Consider the following 24,841-nt stretch of genomic DNA (forward strand, 5'->3'; position numbering starts at 1 on the left):
CCGACAGCCAGCTCCAGTGGACATAGGTCACTCCTTGAGCTCCCTGGAGAGCACACCAAACTACTGTGATCTTCCCTGGGAGTGGGGTCAGCATAACCCAGCAGCCCCACCTGGCCACTGCCTGCAGAGTCCTCAAGGTAGCCTACAGAGCTGGAGAGGAGGTACCACCACTGCATCCTGTGGTCCTGGGGTGGCTACAGGGGTAGTGCCGGCCCAGGGTGGGTGCAGGACCTAGCACAGATGGGAGCCAGCCAGTAGAGGGACCATGTCATGGGATGGCCATGGCTCTGTACCAGCCACAAGCAGACACAGGCAGGGAGTCTAGGAGAAAGACAGCAGTGCCCATAGGGCATCCGGGGGTAAAGGTACTAAGAAGTGCTCTGTGACTTGGACCTGAGGACCTATTTGCAAGGACCAGTCGCTGATGAAATTTCAAATCAGAGTGAGAACTGAAAAAGAGGTGAGATAGGTCACACGGTCTTTGGTGCTGTGAATTTACTAACTAGCAGTCACACACACATAGAACCTTGAAAAATACTTTTGCAAACAAGTAGAAGCTTATTTGCCTAAATGTCATATCACCAGATTTTTTATGTCTAGATGCTTTTTAATCAGCACTCTAAATATTCTTAGTAAATGCCTTAAAATGTAATAACTCTATACACAACTTCCGGTTCTGATCTTTAGTAAGTTTTTCAGTCTGATGAATACATATGGTTATATTAAATACAGAAATAGCAGTAATCAACAAATGGGATCACATCATGTTAAAAAGCCTCTGCACAGTAAAGGAAACCATCAACAGAGTGAAGAGACAACCTACAGAATGGGAAAACATTTTTGCCAGCTATCTCTCAGATAGAAGACTAACATCTAGAATATATAAAGAACTCAAAAATATTAGACTCGCCCAAATAAAAGACTCAATCAAAAAATGGGCATCTGAAATGAAGAGACACTTCTTAGATGAAGAAGTACAAATGGTCAATTAATACATGAAAAGGTGTTCAACATCATTGGCCATTCAAGAAATGCAAATTTAAACAACACTGAGATTCCATGTCACTCTAGAAAGAATGACTTAAATCAATAAATTAACAATAAATGCTGATGGGATTGTGGGGAGAAAGGAACCCTTCTCCACTGTTGGTGGGAGTGTAAACTAATACAACCACTATGGAAATCAGTATGGAGATTCCTCAAAAAAATTTAAATATTACATAAATAAGAAAGAAAAATAAAATTGCATTAATTAAGTTAGCAAAGGAGATAAAACAAGTTGGTTGGCTATTACTATATATTAGCAACTCACTGTTGGAGAAAAGCTCTCAAATGAAACGCAGATTAAAAGCAAGTAGTTGCTGTTACATGGTAGAACACATGCTTAGCACACACAAGGCTCTGGGTTTAATCCTCAGCACATACAAATATGCACACATATATCATGTATATACACTGCATTATATTCAAATTGGGGGAAGCACATCTATGTCTTCAAACTTCTATCATTTCTTTGTGGTAAAAACATTCTAAATTCGTTTTTCTAACTTTTTAGTGCACTACCTATATTCACCCTGCTGTGTAATAGCACTTAGTTGCCCATGAACATGTACAATTTTACATGCCAGTTAAAAAAGTAAAATAAATGGTATGTTTGGGGGGAATTTATGCATTTGAAAGTATTACTACATATTACCATTCTACATGTATTCATATTTTCAACCCTGTAGGGTAAAAACAACACTGCTACGGTAAACCTCATTGGTGCGTAAAAATAAGAACCTGCACTTTGTGTTTTACATGATTCACATTCAACTCTTATCTTTCTGAAAGCTTGCAGTCACACATAGAGAAGAGAATATGATGAAGATGCTCAAGAACTTGAATGGAGCATGTGGATGACAATGCGCCTTCCAAAGGGCCACATACCAGGGAAGGGTGTAAGGCCGCCATTCCTCAGCTTCCATCCCACCTTCCACCCTCTTGTTCTGAGCCACAGGTGTGGATTCTGCAAACACCCATGCAAGAAGTGCTGGTGCCAGAAGCAGGAGCCACTACTGCCTTCTCCCTGCTCAGTCCTCCGACTCATACCCCCCAGCTCTCCGTCCCGTGCATGCATTCATGGCACCATGCACATCTACTTCTCTTTGAGACAGGACGTGTGATTGGAAAATATGGTAAATCATTATTACAGTAAAAGACACATTGTTATGAATCTCCCTTAGAATATTCCTCCTCATTTCAAAGGCACTGATCCCATCATTCTTGCTATCTGAAGCAGTTCTGAAATCCTCTTTTGTGAGTTTCTTTAGTTGTGCTGTGTAGCTGCCTTAATGACCTGAATTTTCAAAACATTTACCCTTCATGGTCATTTTGACTTTGAGGAAGAGCCTGACATTGCGTGGTGCTAGGTCCAGCGTATAAGGTGGATGAGGACACTCGGTGATATGTTCACAGCTTGTCTTTCCATTGGATGGCACTGGGCAGCGGCATTCACCATATTTTTGATCGTGACTTGTAAAGACACTCAGGAAAGAGGATTTCTAGAACTGCTTCAGAATGTGGCAAAAACAGTGGGATGAGTGTAGTTGAAGTGAGAGGAAATTTTCTTTCTTTTTTTTTTGGTACTGGGGATCAAACTCAGGACCTTGTGCTTGCAAGGCAGGCAGCGGCACCACTGTGCTAAATCCCCGGCCCTGAGAGGGAATTTTCAATGGGGGTTAATGGTAATGTGTCTCTTGCTGTAATAATCTTTAAAATTCAAACATACATCGTATAGTTTGATCATACTGTGTACTTTCTGCTTCTCATTTCTCAGTTGTGTTGGTGTACCCTGCAAGTCAAGAACAACAGAAAACACACAAACCAAGTATTTTTAATGCCTGGGTCTTCTAGTGGAGTTCTAAAGATCCCTAAATACCTCAAAAGAGTCTGTCACAGCACAGCATTTTGCACACTAAAAGGCCAAAAATACCACTGAAGTTACTGACCGGGGTATTAGAACCTGCCCTGTCCTGTTACGGCAGAAACTAGATACCTGTGCTGCTGACATTACCTCAGTCTCCTATCTATATGGCTCTGCAGTGCCTGTGTGATCTCTAATGGTGTGCAACAGAAAGAGACGGGAAATGCTGAAAGGCAAAGCCATTTAGGCCTAACATGAGCCTCTGGACCTCTGGGGTCCCATGGCCATCACCTGCAAAGCCCTTGGGCTCCACAGATTCGGAGTCAGAGTGGTCGCCTGCACCATCTCTGCTGGAAACCAAACTCTTCCAAGTCAGACAAACCCTGTGCAGGGCAGCCATGTGGCCCTGCAGCACAGCAGGCTGCCAGATATATCTGCCCAGGCACCAGATATACAGCCAGACACCCTTGGCTGGGAGCAGTGAGGTCATTTCATCAGGGCTTCCAGTTTCAGCTCAGAGGACTGACATAATAGTATCTAGGAAGAATGCAGCTCCAGATGTAAAATAAAATACTTCAAAAGGGTGTTATTTTTGTCCCTAACCATTCAAGTGGCCTAATGCAAGAAGAAAACAGAACAAAACACTACCAAGTACACTCTTGGATAAGACTTATTAGAGCTTTTGCCTGGTGAACTTCTCTAGGCCAACACCAGGTTTCTTTTGTTTTGATTTTATTTTACTACCGTAAGTAATGAGATATATTAATGGTGCTCTTCTGCAGTTTTACCTCAATTGATTTTGCCATCAGTGGGTCTCATTTTGTCACTAATGAAATCTTTACTGTTGGAAGCAAGTGAAATAATTTATAAAGGAAACAGTATGAACCAGAAAAAAGCCCATCTGGCCTGTAAGCAGGGGAGATTTGACCTAAGCCAGTTCTGCAAATGACCCATGTAGGTCACTGGAAACAAGTCATCTCTTTGTTCTGTATTTTCCAGTAGGCACAGGGTGACTAATATGTTTTTATTTGGGATAGGGAGCATGTAGACATTTGAACACAAGGCTTTTCTTATCCAACCATCCAGTGTCTGGACATGTGATAAGCCACAACGATGTGTCCTACCCGTGATGGCTCTCAAGACCCCAGCTGAAATCTTACTCAGGAGGCTTCTCAGTTTCTGGAAAACCAAGGAACAAATGAATTCTCTTTATTTGCCTGAAATCTGTTCAATTAGAATATAGAGAAACTGATTTGAATCTCCTGAGTTTGAGTAAGTACCACTTATCCTCTTTTCCTACAAACAGAAATGCAACTCTATGTAAATATACATGATGAATATTTAACAGCACATTGGAGTTAAATTAGTGACTAAAGATGAAAGCCAAAAAGGTAATCTGCTCAGATGCTGCACAGAAATGGTCTCTAAATTCATTCCTTATTTTTAAATCAGAATCTTAAGCACTGGCCTCTTACAAAAAGCCACACTATGTCATGAGGAGTGCTCTCAGAAAATGCTTTCTAGAGCTATCTTGCTTAAAACTTGTGCAGCTGGCACCCCTCACATAAATTGTAAACAGATTTTATTGACTGAACAAATGTTAATGCCATCATATGTTAATGGGCGATGCTATGAAAAGCACCAAAGTATTACAGCACTGGAAGCTTTAAGGATGAAATATAGTACAACTTAGAAAACTAACTGTTACAGACATATGTTGGCCAAGAAGGCTTCCACCCCTTATTGCCCATCTTCACAGAACTCAGTTCTCATTTTGCCCTTGGTTAAGAGAATTTTGCAATTACACACAGATTTATTAGGTCCCAGGATTAAAATTTTCTGAGTAAGAATAAAAAATAATTATACTTCAGCACACAATGTAATATTCAAATGACTTAAAAACAGTCACCTCAGCAAAAATCAGAGAGGCGCGAGGAAGAAGAAGTTACAGATGAGGTTGGTACCATTGGCTATAAAAGCTTATGTGAGAGCGTAAGTGCACAAATGCATGATCCAGCATTTTCACATCGTAATCATGCAGAAATGTGAAGCCTCTCTTCCACAGAAAAATACCTGGATGGTTTCATTAATGAGCCAGGGAGACTTCTTCATTTGTAGTAGTTAAGAGAGTATGAGTTGGTGCCAGATGTCTTTGTTAAAATCCCAGCTCTGGCCGGGGATTAGCTCAGTGGTTTCGACACCTGCTGTGCAAGTGCAAGGACCCGAGTTCGATCCCCGGTACCAAAAACAAACAAACAAACAAAATCCCAGCTCACTCCCAGCTCTGTGACTTCGGGCAAGGTGTGTCTAACTTCTCCCCACTACAGTTTCCTCACCTGTAACATGGGTGTGTGACATGGGGAAGCTCGTGGGGCAGCTGTCACCATAAGCAGAGTGACATGTGCCGAGAACTTAGGTCTCCTACGTGATGAGTGTTCAGTAAATGTCAGTGCTTTACCACTTGGCTATTGTTCTTGGACACGGGGCATAGTGCAACTGGAAACTGTGGACTTTGCTCATAAGAAGTTTCTAAATTCATTGACGTAGTTTTCTCCATTTTCTCTGGATTCAGTCCTTTCCTTTTCACAGAAAGAATCCTCAAAGATGTCACCAACCACCTTTGTGCTGTCTGTCCCTTTGGGTGGTTTCAGATGTTTGCCTTTCTTGGCCTCTCAAAACTCTGAATGCTACTGATCTCAGAACTCTCCCCCTATAAAGTCTGTGACCCCTCAGCTTCTCTGGTCACTCTTTCTCATTTCTATTTCCCAGTGGATCTTCATTTTCTAGACATTTGACTGTGAGAATTTAAGCTCTCAACTATTTCTTGGTCTCTATTTTCTCTCCTGGAAAGTGCAGCTATGTCTGTGGTTTCATTGCCAATGATGTGCCAAAACACTGGGATGCAGCTCAGACCTCTGCTCTGAGCTCCCAACCCCCTTCATTCACCTCTCTTCTCTATGTTGACTTGTATGTTTTGATTGCACTCCAGAAAAGTGGATTTGCGATTTTCTCCTTCCTCTAGTACAGGACCCCTCTTGAGTTTCCCCACGTTGGAGAAGGAACCTCCAGCATCTCTTTCTGGACTCCTGTAACAGCCCCCACCCACTCTTGCTTTTCTCCTCATCTCCCTCACTCCATTTTCCGTGTGGCTAGAGTGGAACATTGAGATTGCCAATATGCTCACCTCACTCTCTGCTCAAATGCTTTACCAGGTTCCTTCCTTACACAACCTTGAACTTGCCTGAGTGTACAGTATCTTGTGGCTCCTCCTTTCTCCCCTGCTCAGCTTTATCTGCCTACCCTATAGCCACTCTGGTGTTCCCCATCCTTCCAGGGCCACTAACAAGCCAAGCTCTCCCACATCCTCTGCTTTCAAACTCCCATTCTTCTCCACAGTTGATTTCCTTCATATCCTCTCTCAGTTCAATGTCACTTCCTCAGGGAACTAGCTCCAAGGAAGCTCATAGGCTCTATAGTAAGCACTCCTAAAATGTGTTTAGCACACTTCACATTATATATTTATTTACTGAATAAAACTATTTATAAAAACTGTGTCACAATACTATTTATAAATTTACAAAACCTATCATCCATTTCTTCCAGCAGATTGTTGGGTCCAAGAGACCAAAGCACCATGTCTGTTGGTCTCTATATTGTTGTTCCAATGGCATGAGTGCTACACCAATTTTCATCACTTAAAGACGTTTTTTAATGAATTTTCTCTCCCCCCTGCAGTAAGAGAGAATTGTCACATAAACACCATGGCTGCAAATCACAGGTCCTCCTGGTGACCTTGACCATATCATTTACCTGAGCTGGACACAAGGGCACAAGGGCAGAGAAGCTTATAAGGAAAATTTGGCTCCACAAAGACTACTCAAGGAAACCTGGCATGCAAAAGAAAGGATATCGTGTGAATGATTTACAGAAAATGGAATCTGCCTGTGAACATCACAGTGCCATTTGTCATTTTCCTTCAGAGGACTCACTAACACTCATTCACTGATTTATTCATTCATTCAACAAAATTGGGACTCCTGAATTCTAGACACTGTGGTTCTAGTCTAGGAGGAAGGCTGGAGTGTGACAGATATGCTATAAATGTAGCAGGGATGGGTCCTGGGCTTGTGTTTGGAGGGAACAGTATGCTTAGGGAAAGAGAGGAAGAGCACCTTGGAGAATGGCTGATGGGCGGAGGCAGGGAGAGTCAGAAACACAGGCCAGGGGCTGCTGGGAACACCGCCTGCCCAGGACCCACTAATGCCATCCCCCGAGGTGGGCAGGTGGGAGAGAGCGCTGCTGGTGGTTATGCCTCTCCCATCCTGGACCACTCCTCATGGGCTCTGGAGGGAGCAGAGCTCAGGGTGTTTGGACACCCACTGTCCTCCTGCAGAGCCAAAGTCCTCATCTCCAGCCCCCTCTGGCATCCATGTGGATGCTTCAGTCTCACACAGGGGTTGCAAATACATTCACAGTTCCAGGTTTTCCCTTGGTTCCACCCCCAACTGAAGGAGAATGGTGGTAGGGGCAGTACTAGCCACCCTCGTGAGAAGTATCAGGAGTCAGTATCACAGGAGGCGAGGGGTGGAGCAGGAAAGGTACATGGCTTTCATCAGCTATATTTAGAAAAACAGACAAAATAGACAGGGCTGGGGATTTAGCTCAGTGGTTCTGCTGCCTGCCTCGCAGGCACAAGGACCTGAGTTCGATCCCCGGTACCAAAAAAAAAAAAAAAAGAAAGAAAGAAAAATAGACAAACTCTTGATTGCGGCAATCTGTTTTATTTTAATTCAATTTTACTTTACTTAAACTATATCTTTACTTTACCTAAACTGCTCAGAGAGTAGAAGAGAAAAAAATCAAAGGACAGATTTGTTTCATATTTTTAGAAAGGTCCAGAGATGATAAAAGGAGTAATTTGCTAATTAGGGAAAGCAGTATGGGGTCTGGAGTGTTTTGGTGGTATCATCTTCCAGATGGAAACACCATAACCAATCAAAGGAAAAATGGCTTAAAATGGAGTATTTGGAGACCAAACATGAACGTATGTCAAAAGAGAAAAATAAGAAAATTTATCTCAGTACTATACACAATCAGTTGTTCAAAACAGAATAGAGATAACAGGGATATAAAATACAATCTGGGTTTTAATGAACATGTACTTAAATGTCACACATGAAGCTGTCTGTTTTGACAATTGTTTTTTCATGTTAAAAAAAATAAAAAGGAGTCATTATGGATTTGACATATCAAACTTCAATTAATTATTCTGGCTAATTTAAGACATTTATTTATGAAGTAATGCTTTCCAGAAAGAAAAATGTCTGGTTTTTTTTGGAACTGAGGATCGAACTCGGGTCCTTGTGCTTGCGCAGCAGGCGGCGAAACCACTGAGCTAAATCCCCAGCCCGAAAAATGTCTATTTTTTTTCAAATGTCTATTTTTAAAACACTTTGCTAATGTAAAATTTTAAGCCAAGTAATTCTATAGCATGACTGAAATATACTTGCAGTTCAACAAAAAGTGTGTGGGGTGTCCAAAAGTTAGGAACACATTAAAATGAAGTTGTTGTCATTTTTTTCTTTATTAGGGAAGGGCCATACATTTCATCCAGTTTGTCTTAGTGTTTTGCCCAGTGTAATATCAGTTTTCTGAGAACTGTAAATTATTAGGCTACTGCCTTGAAAAAATATGAGAGGAGGAAAACTATGGGTTGATGACAACTTCCTGATTATAAGCTGGAACACTCAGGGAGACACGAATCTGGTGCAACAGCCAAACCAACCTGCAAACATGTGTGAAGTTGGCTCAGGGAGGGAAAAAGACCAAGGAGAAAGATGGTGTCAAGGACAGGCAAGCAGAGAGTACCAGGAAATGAATGACACACAAGATGACATAGGAATATAATTTCCAACTCTGAGCATTACCTCTTTGTCAGGTGCTTCTGATTCTAATGAAATTTCAAAGAAAAATAACAAGCCGACCCCTGCCTGACTCAAAAAGTACAGACTGTTAAAGGATGCTCTTAAATAGCAGGGTGATAAACGGCACATCCATGTATGAGCACTTTGGTATTTCTCATCTGAAGTCTGTTTTTCTGTCTTCAGCTGGTCGCTTTAATAGAGCACCACCACCTTGGTCTGAACACAGGCTCGCGCAAAGGCCAAACTCCTAGATTTCTACAGGAACTGTTGTTTAAGTGTCATGTGGGGAGTGGATGTGATTGCCCTCAGGAAAGGTAAATGTCAATCAACAAACCACTGTGGGCTCCTGTGATAACGTGGCCACACGACTCCTTTCTACTTGGCATCTATGCCCAAAACATGGAGAAGATTTTGAAAACAATATCCTTACCCTGATTATTTCTTCCACACAGCTGTTGCTTTCTCCAGATCTACTCTCCTGAAAGCAAAAAAAAAAATAATATTAACCTTGGTAGAACAGACTTGTTCACAGAGAAAAGATGACACACAACCTTCCAAATTAGTAGGAAAATGATAGAGTTCTAGACCAGGAGAATGCCAAGGTGAGGACTTACTGAGAGACCCCTTTCCTTAATGCCAGTTTCCATTACAGCCACGGTGTCCCCCTTCCTGGCCTGGCCTGGAGGGGCACACAGGCCTGTCCAAGGGCCTAGCCTACTAATCACACCAACATTAAGGAGGGAGGGCTCCCAGCAGTCCAGAACCTGACCCACTGGTCTGAACTCCACCACCTTGGCCTCCATTAAGCAGGGAACCTGTAGCCCTTGATGCAAAAGTGGCAGCAGTTTATCCCCCAAATGCATGTCACATGTCATAGGCTGAAGGGTGCAATGGAGGAAAAACCTGGTAGCACCAGAGGCCTCAGATTCTAGATTTATTGGTTTGATGGGAGCAAAGCTGAAAGACCAGAAAGAGCTACTTCTGGAGGTCAGCACAGTGGGCTGGTGCCACATTCAGAGCCATTTGCTCTGCAGTGATGCCTGCTGCCCCATGTGGTGCAGACACCCAGGGACGTGGCAGTGTGGCAGCTCCAGGTCCCAGCAGACATGATCCAAAGATTCTGGATGCCTGGTGACACAGCCCGGAGCACAGGACGTGGTTCATGGGGACAGGGAAGCAGGGTGCAACTGTGGTGGAAGCACTGTCTGTGGTCTTGGAGTGATCAGTCTCTGGGTCCCATATTCAAGCATGTTGATCACAAAACAGTGTGATGTTCTAGTTCGCCCACCATCAAAAAGGCTACCTCTGCCCCCTTATCCCTGCCCTGCCCAGCTGCAGTTCAGTGATGGCCTCTCCAATCCAGCACTTCCTCCAAAACACAATCCACTGCTTTGGGGGCTCTGTGTCATCCCCATCGTGCTTCCCATAGTATGGGTGTGCTACAATGTCTGACGACTGAGGGATGATGAAGAACAAATGAATTTCTTTCTTGTAGTTCTCAGGGAGGTGAAGCCTATCTGAATCAGAGCTAGGAGTTTTACAGATGACAAAGGCTCTACTAAAGCCCACACCTGGTACTCTCCAACCCTTTTCCCCGGGGGGCAAAATGGTCCCTCTACCTAGAATAAGTGATTTGTCCAGATGTCCAAACTGAGGCCCAGAAAGTTCGCATGTATAGTAGTACCACAGCCTGGACTGGAAGGCAGGACACCCATCCTCAGACACAGACATTTTCTCTTGCAGAAGCATTCCCTGATTCCAAAGGATGCATCCTAAATACATCCTCTCCCTTAGCAACATCAGCTTACCTTCTTGTCGAAGGGAAGCCTGAGGTTTCCACCACAAAGGCCATGTGACAAAGACTACTCGGGGCTCAGTGGGCCCTTGGAAAGACCTCCTTTGGGGTTCAGTGGTAGCATGAGAAGACTCTACTCATTCTTCAAACCCCATCTCCAAACCCACAACCATTTTTTTTTCACTCTACTTCCAAGTACCAAAGTGTTCCTACTGTGGAACATGGTGGCAGAGCAGATGCAAAACTCTCAATATACTATTTTCTACCTTCGAACAATTAAAAGGAAAACTTGACCCCAGATTCTCTTGGTGGAACTACCCAGATACAACAACATTCTAAAGACTATTCAAATTAAACTTCGGGTTTGATTTCTTAAAGTCAAGCATTCCCTGAAAACCATGCCTGTTCTTCATTTGATGTGCTTTATATAAATGACAGGTTCCTCTTATGATGATCTCTCTCTATAATCCTATAAATCTCTAGTACTCTACTCTGATAAGGGAATGCACAGAGAGAGATTGTGGGAGAGATGTACAGTTAAATACTTTTGTTGTCACTGGTGACAGTGTTTGTAGGATTATCTTACTGGCTCACGTCAACAGCAGCTCTAACCATGAGCCTTGGTAGTCTGGATGGATGGACACATCAGGTATTTTGCTATTGAGAAGATGCCACAGTAAGGCTTCCAACAGCAGTCTCATGTAGTCAGTCCTGGCCTCAAGTCACAGCTGAACAGACTTTGGCAAGGAACACCTGGGTCTTGTCTAGAGCATTTCCTCCAGGACTCAGGAAGGGCCCCATGTTGGTTTGGCTCTCCAGGGCTCCATGTGAGTGGAAGTGGATCCACAGGACCCCATGTTGCAGAAATTCTGAGTGGGAAGGTACCCTGTCACTCAGCTATGACCAATGTAATGACTTTCACAGATGGAGAAACTGTGGCCCAGAGAAGTGAAGGGCTTTTTCCAAAATCATTCAAGCAGCAATGGATAGTCAAGGCAGAAGCCAGACACATTTTTTCCCCCAGTACTGGCTCAGTGCATTTTCTACTATCTCCTGCTGTTTCCCTAGGCCTAATCCTTAGGATTGGCTCAAGTTGAGGTAACTTTCATGCATAAAGTAAGCAAATGAAAGAATTCAGATGGTATTTGGTAAAATTCCTCCCTCTTCCCATGATGTAAAATATCCAATATTTTGTCTCTCACTCACTAACCTCCAATATCACATGCATAGAACAAGGAGGGAGGAGATGGGAGAGGACACAGAGAGAAAGAGTCAAAACTACTATCCCAGTTCCACTGCTCCCAGGGCAGAGGAAGGGGCCTCCTGGCTGCCATACCACCACTCCAAGCACAGAGGAAGGGGCCTACCAGCCACCATTCCACCACTCCAAGCCCAGAGGAAGGGGCTGCTGGGCTGCCATTCCACCACTCCCAGCACAGAGGTAGGGGCTTCCAGGCCGCTGTTCCACTGCTCCCAGTGCAGAGGAAGGGGCTTCTGGGCCACCATACCACCACTCCCAGGGCAGAGGAAGGGGCTGGTGGGCTGCCATACCACCGCTCCCAGCACAGAAGAGGTGAGCTGAGTGGGCGCCAGCAGAACACCCCACCCATCAAAATGAGAAGACATGTAAATATGTCTCTAAACCAGACTTCCAGAACACCTACAGCAACCCCAAAGGGAAATGAGATTGAAAACTCTAATACTCAACCACCTGGATTCCCTGAACTGGCAACAAAAGAGGATCTGGAAAAAATGATATCAGAAATAATTTCTCAGATAACAGCAGAGATTGTGCTCATAGTGCAAGACATGATTGATAAATCTAGAGAGGAGCTGAGGAACATGATGGAATCCCAACATAGGAAACAAATGAAATCCACAAAACAGATGCAAATAGATTTCCAGGAGATTAAGAACTCCATTGAAAGTCTACACAGCAGAATGAGCAGTGTGAGGACAGAATTTCAGATATAGAAGATAAGATTGCAATTAGTGACCAAGAAAAGAAAAATTGCTTCAAAATTGTAAGGGACCTAGAGAAATAAATCCAGCAGCTGCTAGATGATGCAAAGAAGAATAACATAAGACTGATTGGAGTCAATAAAGAAACAGGAGAGAGTGCAGATGACATAAAAAAATTGTTCACAGAAGTAACAGCAGAAAACTTCCCAAGCAGGGGAAAAGAACTTGACATACAGATAAGTGAAGCATATAGGACTCCAACTAGCCTTGATCAAAAAAAATCTACACATAGGCATATAATTGTTAAGATTCCAGAAACCCAACAGAAGAACAAAATCCTACAAGCAGTAAGAGAAAAGAAACAAATCACATACAAAGGAAAGCTCATCAGAATCACAGCAGACGTCTCAAGGCAAGAAGAGCTTGGAGTGACATATTTAAAGCCCTAAAGGAAAACAGCCTCCAACCCAGACTGATGTACCCTACAAAACTATCTTTCAAAATTGATGGAGAAATAAGATACTTTCATGACAAAGAGCACCTTAGGAACCTCATGAATACCAAACCAGCACTCCAAAAAATTTTAGACAATATCCTAGGAAAAGACAATGAGGATCACAACCCCAGGAAGCAAAGCAGAATGAATCCATTGGGCAGAGAGGAAATTAAATGCAAACGGAGAGAATCCAACAAAAAGAAAAAGTCATGACAATGAAGTCAATACGTTTCAGTTATAACCATCAATGTTAATGGTCTCAATTCACCAATCAAAAGAAATAGACTGGCAGAATGAGTCAAGAAGCAAGAACCAACAATATTATGCATACAAGAGACACACTTAATTCAAAAAGAAACTCAAAGACTGAAAGTTAAAGGGTGGAAAACAATACTCCATGTGATAGGAACCAAAAAAAAAAGCAGGAGGAGCTATCCTCTTTGCACATCAAGTGAATTTCATACCAACACTGATTAAGAGAGACGAAGAAGGACACTACATCCTTGTAAAGGGAACAATCCAACAGGAAGAGATGACAATCATAAATATATATGCACCAAATGCTAGTGCACTCAACTACATAAAACAAATACTAATGGACATGAAAAATCATATATGCACTAATACAATAGTAATAGAGGACCTCAATACCCCATTGCCACAAATAGATAGATCAACTAGACAAAAAATAAGTAAGGAAATACTAGAACTCAATCGAATTCTTGAACAAATGAACTTAACAGATGTTTACAGAGTGTTTCACCCCACAAAATCAGAATACACATTCTTTTCAGCTACACATAGGTCGTTCTCCAAAATAGATCACATGCTCGCTCACAGAACATGTTTAAGTGCAAAGAAACTGAAGTTATCCCCTGTATATTATCAGACCATAGTGCGATGAAATTGGAGATCAATGGCAAAATAAACTACAAGAATTTCATAAACACATAGAAATTGAACAACACACTTCTGAATAACCAATGGGTCACAGAGGAAATTAAAGAAGAAATCAGACAGTTCCTTCAATTAAATGACAATGACAACACAACATATCAGAATCTATGGGATGCAATGAAAGCAGTCTTATGAGGGAAATTCATAGCAGTGAATATTCATATTAGGAAAACAGAGTGAGCCCAATTAAACAACCTGATGCCAAACCTCAAGCTTCTAGAAAAAGAAGAGCAGGACAAACCCAAAGCTCATACAAGGGAGGAAATTATAAAGATCAGAGCAGAAATCAATTCAATGGAGACTAAGAGAACGATACAAAAAATTAATGAAGCCAAGAGTTGGTTCTTCAAAAGAATAAACAAAATTGACAAACCCTTAGCCAACCTTATCAGAAAAAGGAAAGAAAACGCCCAAATCCATGAAATTAGGAATGAAATTACAACAGACCCAGCAGAAATCCAGAGGATCATCAATACCTACTTTGAGAACATTTATGCCAATAAGATGGAAAACACAGAAGAAATGGACAGATTCCTAGATATGTATGAATTACCAAAGTTGAATGAAGAAGACCTAAAAATTCTAAACAACCAAATATCAATCAATGAAATTGAAAACGTAATTAAAACTTACCAACTAAGAAAAGCCCGGGTCCTGATGGCTTCACCGCTGAATTCTACAAGACATTTAGAGAGGAACTACTGCCATCACTGTTTAAACTCTTCAATGAAATTGGAAGGAAAGCAATACTCCCGAATTCATTCCTGGAAGGAAGCATCACCTTGATCCCCAAAGCAGAGAAAGACCCAACTGAAAAAGAGAACTAAGGTCCAATCTCACTAATGAACACAGATGCAAAAATCCTTAATAAGGTACTGGCAAATAGAGTGCAGAAGATCATCAAGAAGATCATACACACTGAACAAGTCGGATTCATCCCAGGGATGCAGGGATGGTTCAACATATGCAAATCAATCAATGTAATACACTATATCAATAGAACCAAGGACAAAAACCATATGATCATCTCAATAGTTGCAGAAAAAGCATCTGACAAAATCCAACATGCATTTATGATAAAAACCCTACAAAAAATTGGAATAGATGGTCTCTAACTCAATCTGATAAAAGCTATCTATAAAAAACCAACACCCAATATCATAATAAATGGTCAAAAACTGAAATCCTTCACACTAAAATCAGGAAGAAGACAAGGATGTCCACTATCACCATTCCTGTTCAATATAGTTTTGGAAACAGTAGCCACAGCAATTAGATAAGAGAAAGAAATAAAAGGAATAAAGACAGGAAATGAAGAAGTCAAATTATCATTATTTGCAGATGACATGATACTCTATATGGAAGACCCCAAGAACCCCACCAAAAGTCTTCTAGACTTAATAACCAAATTCAGTCAAGTAGCTGGATACAAGGTCAATGGACAAAAATCAGTAGCTTTCCTTTACATGAACAATAGACTCACTGAGACTGAAATAGGACAAACAATTCCTTTCACAATAGCATCCAAGAAACTGAAATACCTAAGAATCAATCTAACAAAAGAAATCAAAGACCTCTTCTCTGAAAACTATAGCACTCTGAAAAGAGAGACTGAAGATGATATCAGAAAATGGACAGACATCCCCTGCTCCTGGGTAGGAAGGATCAACATAGTGAAAATGGCCATACTTCCAAAACTGGTATAAAGATTCAATGCAATCCCAATTGAAATTCCATAAGCATACTTCATGAACCTTGAGAAAACAATCCAAAAATTCATTTAGAACAAGAAGAGACCCAAAATAGCAAAAGCAATTCTAGGCAACAGAGACATGGCAAGGGGTATCACAATCCCCAACTTGAAACTATACTACAAAGCTGCTGTGATAAAACACATGGTACTGGCAAAGAAACAGACATGAGGACAAGTGGAACAGATTAGAAGATGCAGAAACAACTGCAGACACACTGAGCCATCTCATCTTCGATAGAGGAGCCAAACACCTTCACTGGAGGAAAAATAGCCTCTTTAATAAATGGTGCTGGCAAAATTGGGTAAATATCAACATAGAAATGCTGAATCAACTGGAACAGAGGTTAGGTAGAACTCTTGAAGACATTGATATAGGAAAAGATTTCAAGAACAAAACCTCAGTTGCCCATGAACTAGTGCAAACAATCAACAAGTGGGATCTCTTCTTATTAAAAAGCTTCTGCACAGCAAGAGAAAGCACCAGAAGTGTGAAAAAATGTGGGAAAAAATCTTCACTTGCTGTTCCTCAGACAAAGGACTACTATCTTGAATCTATGAAGAACTTAAAAAGATCAGACCTCCCAAATTTAAAGACCCAATCCAAAAATGGGCATCTGAAATGAACAGACATTTCTCAGACAAAGAAGTAGAAACAGCAAATCAATACATTAAAAAATGTTCAACATCACTGGTCATTCAAGAGATGCAAATGAAAACAACGCTGAGATGTTATCTCACTCCAGAAAGAATGGCTGCTATTATGAAATCAACCAATAACAAATGCTGTGGGGAAAGAGGAACCCTGCTCCACTGATGGTGGGAGTGTAGACTGGTGCAACCACTGTGGAAATCAGTATGAAGATACCTCAAAGAACTAGGACTAGAAGTCCCATTTGACCCAGCTATTCCATGCTGGGTATCTTCCCCAAAGAATTAAAAGAATCATACCACAGTGATATATGTGCACCCATGTTCATAGCAGCACAGTTTGTAATAGCTAAAACTTGGAAGCAGCCCAAATGCCCATCAACTGGAGACTGGATAAAGAAAATGTGGTTTTTTAAATAAAATGGAGTACTACTCAGCCATAAAAAATGAGAAATTAGAGACATTTATAGCTAAGTGGATGCACATTGAGGCCATACTCTTAAGTGAAATAAATAGGACACACATGTGTAAATACCGAATAGTTTCTCTAGTGTAAGTAAGGACTAAAAGGTATAACATATAATGTGAAATAGGAAGAAAAGGGGCAAAGGGGAAGGGGGAAGGGTAGTGGGAGGGGTAGGGGAAAGGAACGAAGGGAATGGAATTAATATGAGAAAATGGAAAAATGGAAACAAAGTCTTTGTAAATAGGGAGGGATGGAGGGGTTGAAGGGAAGGCAGGGGTAGGGGAAAAAATAAGAACCAAGAGAGATTACATAAAGGTATAAATTTCCAATGATGAATATAATTATATTGTATACCTAAAACGTACCAATAAAGTAAAAATTAAAAAAAATTACTATCCTTCCTGTGGCATTAAAAAATAAGAGCTGAGGGTTTGCATTGTCAGAAATTGGAGAATGGAATCCTACCCTCCTCTTTTTTAAATCCACAAAAGAGGCAGAGGAATAGGACAGGCCTGGGGCAGAGGGACTGCATTTGCCTTCCTGAGGCCCTTCTCAAACCTGGTTTCAGCTATGGTTGTGTACTCTGATTATATTTACATTTTGAAAACCTTCCATGTTTACACACAAAATTAAAATGTGTGTGTAATTTACATCTCCAAGTTTGTGTTTATATTTTTCACAATAAAATTATTGCTTCTCTTGGAAAGGTACCCACTGAGAAGGAGGGCTGCACAATGTAAATTTTAATTACTTTGGATTTTTTTGAGGGCCTGTAGCTATTGTTTCACGCTGAGTTGCTGAGCTGTTGTTCTGTATTTATTCCGACTTTGATGAATCCACCTCATTTTCCTATCGTTACGTTTTGAAATGTGTCATAACAGTCTCACCTCATTGAACCTCCAACTAAACTTCAATTAAAAACTAGCAGCCCAGCTGATTCTCTTTCTCTACAGCCTCGCGTGTCATGTGCATTTCCCCAAATCCAACCACTTAAACACACAGTGCATTCTGCCAGGGAAATGTAAGGAACTAAGCTGTGGGAAAGCAGAGCTCATGGAATCACCATGAGTGTCCTGTCCCTGACTGCAGAAGTCCCTAATTACCATGCCAAGCACAGAGCCCTGGAAGGAGTAAGGCTTAAGGAGAAAAGGCCTGATCAAATCAGTGGGAAATGGCATTTCATTAGAAAGATGAGCAGCACACGTCCTAGCTCTTGAAAATAGTTTAGCTCTTTGTCAGATATATTTTAGATGGACCTTCCAAAATACTATTCTTTTAAAAATCGCAAAGCCTTCAATTGTCTGAAAGCACTCAAAAGACCCTGGGGCATTTAGAAATGATTTATTCCATGCACACATCTAAATATTCCTGCAGAACTATTTAAAAATATATTTTGCTATTAATGAGTTACAGAAAATCTGAGATTAAAAAAAAACATTAGGAGTGCTGTCCATGCCACAAAAGTGGCATGTGGGACCCAAGCCTGAATTCAGGGATTGTCAGTGTTCTATGGGAAGCCCTGTCCCTGCCATGGTGTCCTCAGCCTGAACCTTGAGGACAGGGTCATCAGTGAACAAGGAAGCAGCCATCCAGTTGTCTTCCAAATTCAGCTTGTCTATACTTAAAGGGCTGCACTTGGTTTCAATCCCAATACCCCCCACTGGTAAACCGGCTTCAGCACTGCTCAGCCCACTCTGCATCGAACTGTCCAGCACAAACGTGAGCCTGTGGTCTGCCACGGTGGTCCTACTGTCACTGCCATCATAATCATCATCCAGACATTTCAACACCAGAGAAAAATAAGCAAAGACAATGTCAGAAAGGATGTGTAAAGGTAAACCATGAAAATGCAAACAAAATGACAGCAGAGAGTGGAAATATTAACATCAACTAAAGGACAAGTCCTAGTTAAAATGTGTACAGCAAAATACAGTATGAAGACAGAATAGTCAGGGCATTAACAGAGCATCAAAGTAAGATATGTTAGGAAGAAAGAAAGAGAAATAGGATTAGGATGATTAGAACTTTTCAGTCCATCTCTATTGTGTAGTTCAAAAGGAATTACAAAAAAGAACTACATAAAGGAATACAAGAATAGAGAATTAGAACAAAAAATTAAGTGGGGCTCAATTTATAGATACAATAAACTTAGAATGCTAAGAGTAAGCCCCCTCTTCTCACAGATGCACGAAATAGTTACTGAAGTGGGGAGTACTGGAGCGATTTTGTATCACTTACATCTCAGCTGCAAAAAAAGCTTCAAAACTTCCAAAGAGTAATTATTTTACAGTTTGGACTTCTTACTCACAAATTTGACAAAACTATGAACTAAATATACTGTAGACATAAAGCTCTTCTGGAAATTTTGAAACAAAACAGAAACCACACCCAAATCATTCTTTATATTCACAGAACTTAATGTTAAAATATAGAAAAATAAAATTATGAGATTTCCTGAAGCCTTTCTTAGAGATAAATTCATATTCTCCAGGTTTTTATTATTTTTTCACAAAGGAAATTTATGTACTAAGCAATGAGTTCGAAGTTCATAATCTAAACAGAAGTACGAAAGATGGCAATAGGACAAAAATTACAAATGGAAAAACAAAAAAAAATTTATAGAATATAAATCAGAAGAACCTACAAAACCAAGATATAGTTTCTTAAAGGAAAAAAAACCCCAAAATAAAACATGCTACTTATACCAGTAGACAAGTTACGTACAAATCTATTCAATAAAAAGCCTAAATAAAAGATATTTGAGATAAAGAGATAAAATAACTTACATGGAAAGTATAATTATAAGAGGATATTAATGTTAAAATAGGACACAATGCTAACATATAAAAAAACTTGAAGTTGGCAACTCTGAAAAAACTCACCTAAGAAATAAAATAAGAGATGGATAACCCTGAGAATACAAATAAAATAAAATTAAAATAAAAATAATAAAAATCACCTTTACATAGAGCTTCAGCTAGATAGTTTTCAAATAAAGTATTTCAGATGCTTAAGGGGAAACTAGTTCCCCTGTAGTTTCTTTCCCAGAGTAGAAAGTAATGGAAAGCTATGCATTTTATTAAGTTAGCAGAAAAACCTAACAAAAGAGAATCAATCCATATCCCTTATGGAAATAAATGTAAAAGCTTCAATAAATTATTAACAAATATAATTCAATAAAGTATTACAAGAAGTCAGAAGTTGTAGTATACACATGTAATCCCAGCATGCTGAGGAGCTGAGTTAGAAGGATCACAAATTCAAGCTCAGCCTGGATAACTTAGTGACTTAGTGAAACCCTGTCCTGAAATGAAAAGAAGGGGTGAATGTGTAGCTTAAGGTGAAGGCCTTAGGCTCAATCCCAGTACTAGAGAAAATTTACAAGAAATGGTGGGTTTTCACCCAGGAATGCAAAAGGGGTTTAACATGTAATATTAGAGCCCTTGGGAAGTACTGCCTCAGTAGAGAAAATACGTAAAACTATGATTATCTCAACTTATTAATTTTTGATCATTTATCTATAAAAATACAAAAGATTTTGCTGTTATTTTAAAAGGGGGTTAATAAAGTGATGGATTTAAACTAAATCAAGTTTAATAGCTCTTCTGTGAAACAGTTATGAACAATTAAAAACATTTAAAAAAATCATGTCCAACAACAAATAAAATAAGTGAGGATAACCTTAACATGACTGTCTGAGATGTATGTATGAGAAGGAATTTAAGAATTCCATTAAAATTTACCAAAAAAGAAAAAAAAACAACTTGAAAAAGGCTGGTCTAGACTTCTCAAATACCTTCCAACTCTCATATTTAATGCAAAGGCAAAATAATAGAGAAGCTAAACAAATATACAGGGAATAAAAGACTACAAACCTCAACTTAAAAAAAAGAATTCAGTGGCATTTGGTACATTTACAATGTTGTGAATAGCAAGTGCCTCTAGTTCCAAAATATTTCCATCATTCCAAAGTAAAGCCCTATACTCATTTAATGATTTCTCCCCATTCCTCAGCCTCCAATACATTAACTTCTTAATATGATTTTACAGTATTAACAAATGTAGCTTAAGCATCCCTAATCCAAAAGTCTGAAATGCTTCAAAATCCCAAAGTTTTTGAGTGCTGATACGATGCCCACAAGAGAAAAATTCTACACATAAGCTCATGTAATGGGTCACAGACAAAATGCACAAAATTATTTACAATGTCACATAATGTCATATAAGTATATATAAACACAAATGAATTTTGTAATTAGACTTGGATTCCACTCCCAAGATATCTCATTATGTGCATGCGAACACTCCTAAATCCAAAAACATCTGAAACCTCAAACACCTTTGGATCTCTCCATTTTGAATAAGGGCCACTCAAACTATACTATACTACACTGAAAAGAGTAAATGAGAAAAAGTTTTCTTGTTTTTACAGTGATGTCTCTCTCTCTCATTTATGAGCTTATGGACCATTCCTAAGAGTACTTGATACAACTTAGTAGGTTCTCCATGATGTCTATTGAACCAATACTCGGTGAAAGTGGCCAACATACTTTCAGAAGGAAAACTAGACTGAAAAATTAAAATGTGTAAATTCATAAGTAATCAGGGTACAATCATCTACATTACCAGGATGTTTTTGCTTTTTGCAAAAAACAAATGAACAAATGATAATAAATCACCAGTTACATTAAAGACAAATTCTTACAGCATCAGTATCTATTTACTTCACTAAAATCAAGCTTATATTCATTAGTATAGAAACAGTGAGTCATCTGACTTCTCCCACTCCTACCTGGGTACCTGGAAATCAAAGAGCAAGTATATAGCCTTTCATTGGTAAGCAACATCATTAAAGTGTTGCAGGTGGAACATCCCTAATCTAAAACTGGAAATCTGAAATTCAGAATTTCTGGAGCACTGATACAATGTCACAAGTAGAAAATTCAAGACCTAATCTCATGTAACAGGTCACAGTCAAAATATGTACAGGCATGAAAAAATATTGTATGAAATTACCTTAGGCTATGTGTTTAAAGTGTATATGAAAAATAACTGAATTTCATGTTTAGACTTGGGACCCATCCCCATGATATAGATAGATAGATAGATAGATAGATAGATAGATAGATAGATAGATAGTGAGGTATCCAAAATCTGAAAAACATCCAAATTCTGAAACACTTCTAGTTCTGGGCATTTCAGATAGGAATACTCATCCTGCAATAATTGATTTTCTATCAGTTTCTTAGTCACAGAAAAGGACTTTTAATTATGATATTAGTGTAATGAAAATTAGTGATCTCAATCTGAGCTTATATTGCTAAGAGCATTTGGCTTTCAGGAAGTTAAGTGGTCTACCAGTGTGCTGACCTTGTTGAAAACCCATTGACAACATAAAAAGACTAGAACCTGGGACAATGACATTACATCCTGATCACTAATCAACACAAAGTGCTTTTCCAGGAGGTCACATCTCAATCATGTGCTGATAACTGTATCGGGGTTATCTTCCACCTTGCCCTGTCAATGCTGGGTAAATAAACCACAAGGAAGTGGTAATGAACACGTGCTTCCTACTTGTAATTGACACTGACAAGAACACTTCAAAACCTCTGTGTTCTTTCATCTCAAGTCATTATTTTCTGCAAGAGGAAGAAGAGTAGCAGGCTTGGGAAGGTGTGACAGCTGCGCCCCATTCAACCCTCATATTACAGGCAGATGTCAGTGAGGCCCTGGAATGTATGATTCCTTTTCAACATCTTCCTGAATCCCATCTTGCCCCATTTATCTGCTCCACTACCTAATAACAAGTACATTATCACAGGTAACAGAAGGTTTGCTGATAGAATATCCCTATAGCATGTCTTTCTTTTTCCTTACCGGGTAGAGAGAAATGCACAGGAAAAACACATTTGATTAGCATTTATAGTTAGGAACATGTTTTTCTTCTCTAATCATGAAATTCTGAACACAAAGGCTTGTGAGATACAAAGAGTAAATCTGATGTGGCTGAAGAAATTAACCAATGAGAGATACTCAGGAGTGCTCTACTTAGTGTCCTGAAGCAAGACATATAATCAATTTTTTTATAGTCATGAATGGAAATGGCTATTGGAAATGGCAAAGGTGGTACTTAATGTTTGACAGGAGAGGCAGGGAATCCCTTATCCAAAATACTTTAGATAACAAGTGTTTCTGATTTCAGATTTTGGAACATTTACATATATGTAATGAGATATCCTGAGGATGAGAACTAAGCCTAAACACAATTCTTGTTTCATATATACCTGCACATAGACCAAGGGTAATTTTTTATTTTCATTAGTACATGTTTGTAGTACACAATGATTACAACTCCCCAAAATAAGTGGGGAGTTGGTACTTGTACATAACACCAGGAAAATTTATGTGATATTTTAAATAATTTTATGTATTTTAGCTGCCACCCATCACATGAGATCAAGTCTTAAATTTTCCACTTGTGGCATCCTGTAAGTGCTCAAAAAGGTTGGGATTTTAGCTGGGCATGGTGCTGCATGCCTGTAATCTCAGCACTTAGGAGGCTGAGGCAGGAGGATTGCTGTGAATTCAAGGCTAGCCTGGGCTACCCAGAGAGTTCAAGGCCAGCCTGAACTACATAGCAAAACCCTGTCTCAAAAAGATAAAGAAATATATTTGGGATTTTGGATTTCAGATTAGGCATGCTAAATCTGTATTGTCTTTGGAATGTTCCACTAATTTTATTTAAGAATTTAGCCATCAGATATAAAGGAAAGACTCACAAATAACCATTATATGTCATGTTCTCCATAAGTCATTTTCTCCACCATTGTCTGACCTTCCCTATGAGGTCTGAGGACTGTCTGACTCCCAGGGCAGAATTTATTCTGTGGTTTTCAACATCAACTGATTCTCCTGATGCTCTCTGAGGAGGTGTGCTATAAATACATGCTGAATAAATAAACACAGCAGAAATCAGCAGGAGAGCAGGGGAGACAGCCCGTGTGAGAAGGGAGCAGGTAGCACTAGAGAACATGACTCTGAAGCTGGTATATACTTTTGTTAGCTGCTAGGAATTTTTCAATACTCAAAGTTTTATCTTTTTAAATCAATCTATGTATAATACTGTATTTAAAGATATTTTTTCTTTTCTTAATTGTAGACTTTCATGGCATTTCCATTCTTGACTCTGCTGGTGTAGTTTTGTTGTTAGTTTGGGGGGCTATCTGCAGGGCACTTGGGAGGAGAACTTTTGGAGAGGCAATGGATCTTTTTTCTCTTCCACTCCCATAAAATGTTCAGTTCCTGGGAAAACAGTGTGTGGTCCCAGCACAAGTGAGGGTGAGTCTGTCTGCTTCTGGAACTTGAGGTGCCTGGGGATGTACCTGGATGCTAATCACATACTCAGCCTCTTCTCTTTCAGAGCTGGCCTCAGGATGCCCCCAGAAGTGACTCTGCCTGCTGAATTTCTATGAGAAACATCATAAAATAAAGCCATCTGGTGATCCTTGCTGGGCAGCTTGGGAAGGAGAGAGATGTCTTCAGTTCTCTGCACCCCTTCTACCAGGACACCAGACTGTTTTCTGTCACTATTCACAAGCCTCTGATCAGAGGCCCATGATAAGATAATGCTTCTATCTTCACACCTTCACTGGTGTCATAAATTCCATGGAGCTGCCACCCAAAGGGATGAAAAAACAAATTTTATAAAATGAAAAGGCTGATGAGAAACAGTCATCACATTTGAAATATGCTGAGATTATGATGACAAGACTCTGTGGCACAGAATGCAGACATCCCCTCTTCAGGAAAAGATGGGAAGAAAACCACTTCCTTAGGGCACTTTGTGGTTCTACAACCTTTGGCTTCTTTGCCTACTCTCAAGAGGTTAGTATCATAGAGGACTGCCCACAAAGCGTTAAGAATCTCCCTTTT

General features: G+C 40.0%; 1 protein-coding gene across 2 annotated transcripts in view; it reads right to left on the reverse strand.

Annotated features, from left to right (window-relative positions):
* Positions 1-24,841, reverse strand: part of Aff3 (ALF transcription elongation factor 3) — a 521,980-nt gene that overhangs the window by 270,388 nt on the left and 226,751 nt on the right. For both annotated transcript variants that reach the window (XM_004844437.3, XM_004844436.3), the window contains one exon: positions 9,260-9,307. In XM_004844437.3, coding sequence (XP_004844494.1) covers positions 9,260-9,307 — 48 coding nt within the window. The remainder of the gene's footprint in view (positions 1-9,259; positions 9,308-24,841) is intronic.

This window comes from Heterocephalus glaber, unplaced genomic scaffold, assembly GCF_053883595.1.
Source record: "Heterocephalus glaber isolate CG9 unplaced genomic scaffold, H.glaber_assembly_v1.0 deba00000470, whole genome shotgun sequence".
Classification (NCBI taxonomy): domain Eukaryota; kingdom Metazoa; phylum Chordata; class Mammalia; order Rodentia; family Bathyergidae; genus Heterocephalus; species Heterocephalus glaber.